Source organism: Haliaeetus leucocephalus, unplaced genomic scaffold (genome assembly GCF_000737465.1).
Source record: "Haliaeetus leucocephalus isolate CR32 unplaced genomic scaffold, Haliaeetus_leucocephalus-4.0 Scaffold144, whole genome shotgun sequence".
Lineage (NCBI taxonomy): Eukaryota > Metazoa > Chordata > Aves > Accipitriformes > Accipitridae > Haliaeetus > Haliaeetus leucocephalus.
In genome coordinates, this window is record NW_010972580.1 from 492,008 (window position 1) to 501,224 (window position 9,217).

Sequence of the window (9,217 nt, forward strand, 5' to 3'; positions counted from 1 at the left end):
GGGGGCCGGGGGGGGGGGCGGGAAAGGGGCAGGGAGGCCCGTTTCGGAAGCGGCGCGCTGATTGGGAGCGGCGGGGAGGGGCCGATGGAAGGCCGGCGCTGATTGGTCCCTGCGCTCTCCCCTCAGGGAGGGACGCACGGGGGCCGGTGTCGGTGTCGGGGCCGGTGCCGGCGCCATGGAGGAGGCGGGTTGCGGGGCGCAGTTCCGCGCCGCCGTTCAGGTTATCCAAGGGCTGCCCCGGAGCGGTGAGTAGGGGCCGGGAATGGGCCCGGGGTGCTGCGGCCGCGGCGGCGGCCGCGGCCGCAGCGCCCCGGCCCCGCTCCCGGCTCCGCTGAGGCCGTGTCGCGTCGCAGGTTCGTACCGGCCCTCCTATGAGGAGATGCTGCGTTTCTACAGCTACTACAAGCAGGCGACGGCGGGGCGCTGCCAAGGCCCAAGGCCCGGCTTCTGGGACCCCATCGGCCGGTACAAGTGGTAAGGTCCCCGGGGGGGTTTGCCCACTTCGGGACCGGTTCACCCCACTCCTTCCCACCTCACGGCCGCTGTCGCCCGCAGGGATGCCTGGCACAGCCTGGGGAGGATGTCCAAGGAGGAGGCGATGGCAGCGTATGTGGCTGAGATGAAGAAGGTGGCCCAAAAGGTAACGGGGAGGGGGAGAGCGGCTGGGGTCGGGCGCTCGGTGGTGCCCATCGTGAGCTGCGCCCCTCCCCAGATCATTGACACGGTGCCCATGGATGAGACGACGGAGGAGATGTTCGGGTACTTCGAGCCGCTCTACGAGGTGATCCGTGACATGCCCCGGCCCCCTGAGGCCTTCTTCAAGAGGAAAGGGGGTGAGTGGGAGCTGCTGCGCCCTGCTCGTGCCCAGCACATCCCTCACCTCTGTGCCACACTCTTCTCTCTTGGCACATCACTTCTGCTGTTCCCTGCTTGCTTCTGCACCGGTACCACCATCACCTCTGGGCTCTGCTCTTCCCCAGGGCACATCCTTCTGCTGCTCCCTGAGGGGGGGACAGGATGGACGCACCACCTCCCATCCAACTCCCCTGCCATGGTGCAGCTGCTGCAGAGGTGCTTGTTTGGGCACCACCAAACCAGTGTGTCTTCAAGTGAAGCAGCTGTCTCTTCAGTCTGGGCTTTCTCTTCACAAAACTTTGAGGCGAGAACTTGAGATTTGGCTTCCAAATGCCCCTTGGCCCAAATCCCTGTACACGGTAGAGCAGGGATCAGCTCCCGTGGAGTGTTGCGGCAGGGAGGCTGTGCTTTCTCTTGGCGCCGGTCCACCTCCGGGCAAGGCAGGCTGTGTACAGAGAGTCTGGGTCATCTGATGTAAACATCTGGATAGGCCAGCCAGCTTTTGCAGTGGAGTGGATGTGGAGAAACTGGGGTTGAGAAACAGGATTACTGAGACCGCCTTGTGCTAGAGAAGAGTCCTTCCCAGCCTTTTCCATGCCTGTGGCTGCTGCCTCATGCTGGGAGGTGGCTGGGGACCCGTCCCACCCCTGGAGCAGGGCAGTCCTCAGTGTGTCTGACTTGTGAGAAGCATCTGAGGGAGTGAGGGGCTGGACGTGGTGGTTCAGAAAGGTGTCAGCTACTGTGGAGCAAACCTGCCAGCTGCACATCTGGAGGTTTGGCTGTGCCGCATCTCCAGTAGATAAGCTCAGCAGCAGATGAGCTTTCAGGGTATATTCACAGCGGGTGTGTAAACTATCAGTGCTTTGCTAATGTTGGAAGAGCATTGACAAATAGACTCACTCCCCAACTGTCCCCAGGCATCTGTCCTGTGTCTGACAGCTGCTGTCACCCCCTGCTTCCAACAAGGATGCTGAAAACGCCTTGCCTGTAAGGCTTGGCCTCAGGATGGCTGCTCCTTCCTGTGGTACCCAGGCGCTTTTGTTCTCCATTTTGATGCTGAATCCCTTTAAAAGGCAAATAGATTTGATTTTTCTCTGGAATGTAAAATCTGGGTCTAAATTCCTGGTCATTACCCACTTGGGAGTGTCCTCCTGCACTAGTGTCACTTATAAATGATGCTGTCACTTAAATCTAAACCTGGCAGCATCTGTGGAGCAAATGAGCCTGAGGTGCCTGAAACGGTGGTTTAAACCACTGAACTTCTTAAGCTGTTGAGTCATTTGTGTTAAAGGTTCTCAGACCCACCTTCAGATTTTGTGCAATTGCAGCTTTTGTTACCGATAATCCAGAGAGGTGATTTCAGATGCTGCGGCGGGTGAGAGTGGAGCGTGGCAGGCAGGGGGACAGAGGTGCTGCGTGGGCAGAGTCTGGGCAGGTTTGGTTTTATTTCTTGACCAAGTCTACACACCGTGAAGTGGTACATGGAACCCAAATCATGAATGGTTCAGGGTCCCAATGGATCTCCAGTCAGTGGAGCTTTCACTGGTATCTTGTAGACATAGGCCAAGACACTGAAGCAATTGGGAATCAACAATTAAGCCCTGACACACAGGCCCGGTGCTGCTCTGCCAGCCCCATGGGCACTGGAGGGGCCGGTGTTGAAGCCAAGCTTGCCCTGGCATGGTGATGTGTGAGGTGACAGGACCCTGCCTGTACCCACCCACCCCTGTGGGTCACAGCACACACACGGAGGAGAGATTTGGGAACGGTGACAGTCCTCGAGCAGAGCAGCCCTGGCGCTAACTCCTGTGTGGGGTGTGGGCTGCTCTTGTCCCCTCAGGGGATTCAGTCATCTGGGCTGGGCTTCAGGGGGGGGGTGTCCCACGGCCATGGGTCTGCTGTCATGGCAAAGGCAGGTTGGGAATGGTGGAGATGTGCAGGCGAGGCGCAGGCAGGGCAGCGTTGCCACATACCTGCCTGGCCAGAAGCAGGGAGCAAAGTCCTGGGGGCTGCTGGAAACGTGGCTGGGCTTAACCCCGTGGGCTCCGCGGGGCAGTGGGGAGGGCTGGATCCCCGGGCAGGCAGCTGTCTCAGGCCTTCTCTGGGGTGCTGCTGCCTGCTGAAAGCCCTTGCAGGCGATGGCAGTGTGCAGTGCCTAGACAAGGCTCTCCCCAGCCAACACTTCTTGTGTTGGGCTCTGTTCATTATTGCTGGTGCACCCTGTGCCCTGCTAGGGGATGGTGGCTGTCACCCGTTGGTGTCTTCCCAGCTATTGGCCAGTGTTGATCCCTCTGCCTCCTGCCGCAGCGGCTGGGGGGACGGGGAGTCCCCTGCCACCCCTGGGTGAGCAAGATGGTCTGCACGGGGTAGAGTTTGCGTTGATTCCTGGGCTGCCGGCAAACGGAGATGGCCCCTCTCCATCTCTGCCAGCCGCTGCGCATGTCTGGAGGCTGCTGGCCTGCCTGGCAGGAAGGTGGCCCCACTTCTGCATGTCCCCTAGCCATGCTGGCAGGAAAGCAGCACTGAGCCCAGCCCACAGAGAGCCTGCGCTGCAAGGATCACCCACAACGCTTTAATTCTCCTCTGCCCCTTCCCCTCTGTGCAGGCAGTCAGGAGCAGATGGCCAACACCAGCCAGGACGTCCCAGCAAGCAGCCCAGCTATGGAGCGCCCGGAAGACGCCCTGCCTGGGGAGCAGCGGAATGGGCAGAACGTGCCAGGTTGGTCTCCCTGGTGTGGCCAGCAGCCGGCAGAGACCCCACAGAGGAGTCACCAGTGACAGGGCTGGGCCTCCATCCGCCCACACAGTTGTTGGCTTCAGGCACCTCTGGTCCAATCCTGCCGCTCTTTCAGGCGTTGCCTGAGTCACGGCAAGCTGGAGCTTTTTATGGGTCCAGCTCTCGGTGCCATTCTCGATGCCAGGGTAACCCTGGGTGTGTTGGTTCGACCCTGCGTTGCTCTTACCTGTGCAAAGGGGCCTGATTCTGCTAAACAGCAGGGAGAAGGCAAGGGTGTTTCCCTGTGGACTGGGAAAACACCGCCCTGGAAGGTTCATGTTCCGGGAGGGGATGATCTCCCTCAGCTCGAGCCAAGCCCACCCCTTCCACGCACTGGGAGCCATGGTGCCTAGCCCAGGCCCTCCCTGCCTGTGCTGTGGCTAACGCCTTGGGCCTGGCTTTTCTTGTACGGCCCCTCATATGCTCACCTACCCACGGCAGTGTGCCTCCCTCAAGGGCACAGGCAGCTCTCCCAGCCCGGGGGGCCTCTCACTGAGCCCTGGGTTGGGTAGGGTGCTCCGGGGAGGCGATCCTCCCGCCGCTGGCCTGGCCCTCCCCTGAGGAGCATATACAGTCACCAAGCAAGCTGCCTGCATCCAGGCTGTGCCCATCCGAGTGTGCCCAGGCTGGCAGCACGCAGGGAGCTGGGCAGCGTCCCTGCCTGCACAGCGGGCGCACTGCCACCCCGGTGGCAGTTGGTCTTGTGCGAATGGTACCTGCTCACTGCCAGCAGAGCCAGGGCCGTGGATCCTGCTGGAGAGGCTCCCCACTGTGCTGGGGTTTCGGCTGGCTGCCCTGGCAGCCCTCTCCCTAGGTGGGAGCTGCACATGGGCAGATAAACCCCCCCCTAAAATGGCACTGCGTCAGGGCATGCCGGCCTGTGAGCAGGGCTCTGCAACACTGTGGGCAGGAGAAGGGGGAATTTGGTCCTTGGATTCACGGCCACAATCCGGGTGCTAGTAACAGCCCGTTCCTTCCCCCTCTGTGCCTCGGTTTCCTTCTGGCTCGCCCCATGCATGCAGATGCTGCCTTCTTGCATGCTTGCGGACCTGTTGCCTTGCGGCTGTGCTGAGCTTCTGCTGCCCTCCAGACACTGCTGGAATGCCTCTCTGCCCTGCCGGCGCTGCCCGTGGCTGAGCTGTGTGCTTCCCTTCCAGGAGGTGGGCTGGCTCCTGCCACCGAGGCGCTTGAGGGTAGCCAGGTGACCAGTGACTCCGAGGGGGACGTGTACTGCGATACCCTGGAGCAGATGGAGCCTGAGCAGGTAACGGAGGACTGGGAAGCACTGGAGTCCTGCCGCACGCGGCGGAGGCTTTGTCTGCTGCCAGCCCTGCCCTGCCCGCACTGTACAGGCAGATCTCTCCGTATTGTCAGCTCCCCCAGCTCCACACGCCACCACGGCACTGCCATCCTGGGAGCCTGGTGAGACTCCCAGAACCTATGGGGCCACCTGGATGCACCCCTCTGTGTTTTGTGTCCCTCTTGGAGCCTGGTCCCCGTCACCGAGGGGAGGCTGAGGAGCCTGTGATGCACCCCGGTACCACCCGTGGCCCACCTCATTCCTGCGGTGCGGCTCCAGTGGGGCACTGGTGGGCTGCCAGGGCTGAGCAAGGCTGGTAGCCCCAAGCGGGGCTGGTGCGGGCGCCTCACTTGCACCCCTGCCACTCGCTCTCTGCTCCCTGCTATCGGGCAACTCGGCTGCCACCAGCAGCGCTTGGCACTTGAGGTGCTATGGCGAGGCTTGGCGGATCCGGTGGGCAGGAGGGAGGAAGCCGCCCGGCTGCCTGGGTTCTTCCTGGAGCTCTTTCGCCATCTCGAGCCTGGGCACCTTGCTTCCCTCTGAGGTTCTAGAGCTCTGTCGCCTCCCAGACTGGGTGCTGACTGGTGTTGCCGGTGTGATTTGGCTTCGCTCAGCCCTGTGCACCCTCCACCAGCAAAAATGCCACCAGGGGATAGGGGGAGAGACGCCACCGCTGCCCTGGCATCACCTGCTGTCACCCCGCAGCCCCTGGGTAGGGGAGTGGGGGTCTCAGGGCCCTTCTTCTCTCCCCTCGCGCAGGCTGGGCAGCCGCTGGGTCTCTCCCCGAATGGCGTCCAGGCCGGGCCTGAGCCCCCAACGCCCCGAGGCGCTGGGCAGGGAGAGCGGGGTGAAGGAAGAAGACTAGAGGGGAGGAGCAGCGCTGGCCTCGCAGCCCCTGGCTCTGAGAGAGGTGGGTGCAGCGTTTGGCTCCTGCGCGCCTTCCCGCTGCTCCCTCCCCACCTCCCGGCAAGCAGGGCTGGATGTCGGGTGTTGTGCAGGGGCTGAGTGGAGAGGTGAGGGTCTGTGACCACCAACAGGGAACAGTTTGGCTCCAGCACCCATGGGGGGGGGGATCGTTCAGTAGCCACAAGAAGTCCTGAGCGTCCCCTCTCTTCACCCCTTGGTCCCCAATCAGTTTGGTGTCTTTACCCCTCCACGACACATCCCCTGTGTTGCCTGTTTCTCGCAACGCTGCTAAATTGCCTAAATTTGGAGGACGCTCTGCTGGCTCCTCTCCAGCAGCTGGGTGGGGCGTGCAGGTCCCCGGCTGCCTGTGCCCAGCTCCTGCCAATGGTCCCTGCTGCGCACATCTCTGCCCGGTGCCTTTGGATGTGGGTGGTGCTGGGTGGGGGGTGAGCTCTCCTCGGGAGGGGAGCGGGTGAAGCTGGGCCGTGTCCCTGGAGGTGTGGGTCCCAGGGACGCCCTGTTCCTGCGGTACCACTCGCTTAACACCACCCGCTGCTGCTGCCGGTGTTTGGGGACAACCAGGCCCCGAGCTGCGCCGCTGCAGAGCGGGGACAAGGAGCCTCCTGCCAACCTCTGCGGCTCTCCCCAGACACGTCCTGGGGGGCTTTCTGTTCCAGGGTGGCATTGCCACTCTCACCCATGGGAGAGCAGGCGTGCTGCTGCCGCCTCACCTGGGTACAGCCCACCAGTCTCACCCTTATCTTCCCCCCGTTGACGTTTCTGCAAACCATCCTGGGCTGCTTGACCTTGGGAGTTAACTTGTAACGAGGCCGATAAAGCCGGGCTGGGCTGTCCCCTGGGGTGCCGGCGTGCACAGGGCCTGGCAGCAAGCCCCTGCCTGCCTCCCGCTCGCAGGGCGGATTATCTGGGTGTTTGCCGGGCTGCTGGCAGGCTGGTTTGGGGCCTTCGCTGAGCCCAAGGGCCTGGCGGGGAGGCAGCTGCGCAGGCAAGGCATCCTGCCTGGTGTTCAGCATCCCGCCTTCACCAGGTGAAGGGAGGTGACCCACGTGCACTGCTGCATCGGTGGGCCGGAGGTCCCCCACTGCCAGCACCACTGCGCTTGGGGGACATGGTGGTCCGTGTCCCCGGGGACAGGCCCGGTGCCGGCTGGTGGAGGGGGATGTGGGCCGCCAGGCTGGGCTGGGAGCTCCCACCTCTGCCTGGAGCAGCTGCAGTGCAGGCAGAGCCAGCAGCGCGTGGGCAGCCCACGGTGTGGTGCAGGCACCTGAGGAGATCCATTGCTGGCCGTTGGGCGACAGCGTAGAGAGCGAGCCATGCCAGCCCTGGGGGTCCTCGGGGAGCGTGAGGCCATGCTCAGCCTGCCCTGCCTGATCCAAGCAGCACTGCCACGTGTGCTGTGTGCCTGCCCCGCCACCTCTGAGCAGTGCCCATCTTTGTGCCCCACAGATCTCCACCTCGCTGGAGGAGAGCGGGACGCCGGGAGCGCCCCCAAGCTCACCCTGGGGCTGCCGGCAGAGCTGGATGCCCGTGTGGCCAGCACCGTCCGAGCCCTGCAGGATGACATGCGTCGAGTGTTGGAGCGCCTGAGCAAGCTGGAGACGCTCGCCTCCGCGCAGGTACGTGCCGTGCCACGCGGGGAGCCACTGCGCGCCGACGCTGGCTGGCAGGGTTGTGATTCCCCGATTTGGTGTAGCCCAAGCCGGCAGGGCTTGGCTCCGGTCCCTGCAAACAAGCAGCCTGGGGTGGCCCAGGTGCAGAGAGACCTCAGGGTTTGGTGACATATCCTGGCAGGGCGGAGGCTGGTGCTGCTCTGATCTGCCCCAAGGTGCAGGCAGGGAGCCGCTGCCCCCGTCATTCCCATTGCCCCTGGGGTCCCAGCCTGGCTGCAGTGTCCGGATCCCTTGCAGGAGCCCTAAGTGGGCTCGCTTCTCCCTGTTCCCTCCCTCTGATGGGGATGTGGGGGCTGGAAGGGGGAGGTGCCCAGCCCCGCCTGCACCCCAAACCCTCTCTTGTCTTGCAGGGGGATGCAGCTGGGACCGACCCTGGACAGCCGTTTGCCCCGAAGGTGAGTTGGAGGTGGGGGCGGCGCTGGGTGGTGGCCATGCTGCCCCACGCTGCCTGCTCCAAGGGGCCTGGCTGCCTGATGGCCCCTGGGGGCCTGGAGATGCAGCATGGAGGGGGGCAGGTCAGGGAAAGGTCCTTCAGCTGGGAAGCAGGTGACATCCCTGGCACGTCCCCAGCATCTGGGCACCAAGGACGACGGCGTTGATGCAAGATCTCCACAGGGTGACGGATGTGACAGTGGCCTGCTGCCGCCTGCCTTTCAGCGGAGGGCTGGGGGGGATGTTTGGTCACACCGGCGACACCTTTGTCCCCCTCCCCACGCTGCCCCTCTCTCTCTCCCTTCCCCAGGCAACGTTCCTGTGGCCCCTGCCCGTCTCCCCACGCACTCTGCTCTTCCTCGTCACCTGGCCCTTCATCACCCAGTGGCTGCTGCGCCGCTGGCAGGGCAGGAAGAGGTGACCGCCGTGTCCCTGCTGCCACCGCCGGCCCCGAGACAGGGCGCAGGGCAGCCCCGCCGGGCCACCACCACCCCTCCTTCCCCATCCTGCTTAGCACGAGCTGGGGAAGCACCACGGGATCGACGAGGGAATGGCCTCACCCAGCCACGGGGTCTCCTGCAGGCCGGGACCCCAACCCCGAGGGAAGGGGAGCCACCGCGCGCCGCCGAGAGCCACCGTCACTCTCAGGGTCTCGCCAGCACCGCCGGGATGTCAAAGGGACCGGCCGTCCACGGGGAGCGGGGCGTGGGATCGCCCCAGTGCCTCAAACGGGATCCCGGGGGATCCCCTCGCTACCGCGCACAGACGGACCGGTTGCCCGCCGGCACTGCCGCCCCGGTGCTGGGCGGGTTGGGGGGGGGGGGTGCCGACGCAGCCACCGTCCCTGTCCCCAGAGTCCAGTTCCATGAAGTGCTTGAACGTCTGAACCTGCCTGAATTAAAGTTGCCTTTTCAGTCCAGCCCGGGCTGCCTGCCGCCCTGCCGCGGGGAGGGGACAGCCGTCACCAGGGTCACCCCGCTCCGGCCTGGCCACCCCGCTGTCCCCGCAGCGGGCAGAGGTGGCAGCTGCCCGTCCCTGCCCCCCCCGGTGCAGCGGGGGGGGGGGCCCTGTCCCCAGACCCCAACCACTCCTCCCACGCCGGTCCCCGTCCCCACGTTGTCACCAGTGCCACCGCGGGTGGGGGCGGCTCCCGGCGCAGGTGGGATCCCGCAGGCCGAGGCCTCTGGTGCCGCCGGGCCGCTGCCAGCACCTCCCGTCCCGCTTCGGGTGACCGGCCGGCGGTGGCTGTCACCGGGG

General features: G+C 64.5%; 1 protein-coding gene across 1 annotated transcript; it reads left to right on the forward strand.

Annotated features, from left to right (window-relative positions):
* Positions 1-129: 129 nt before the first annotated feature.
* ACBD4 (acyl-CoA binding domain containing 4) lies at positions 130-8,612 on the forward strand. The gene is made up of 10 exons (XM_010561327.1): positions 130-245; positions 354-474; positions 556-640; positions 713-833; positions 3,461-3,574; positions 4,789-4,895; positions 5,691-5,841; positions 7,305-7,474; positions 7,879-7,923; positions 8,271-8,612. Exons 1-10 carry the CDS (start codon positions 176-178, stop codon positions 8,379-8,381), a joined length of 1,095 nt encoding a protein of 364 aa, XP_010559629.1. The 5' UTR covers positions 130-175; the 3' UTR covers positions 8,382-8,612.
* The last annotated feature ends 605 nt before the right edge of the window (positions 8,613-9,217 follow it).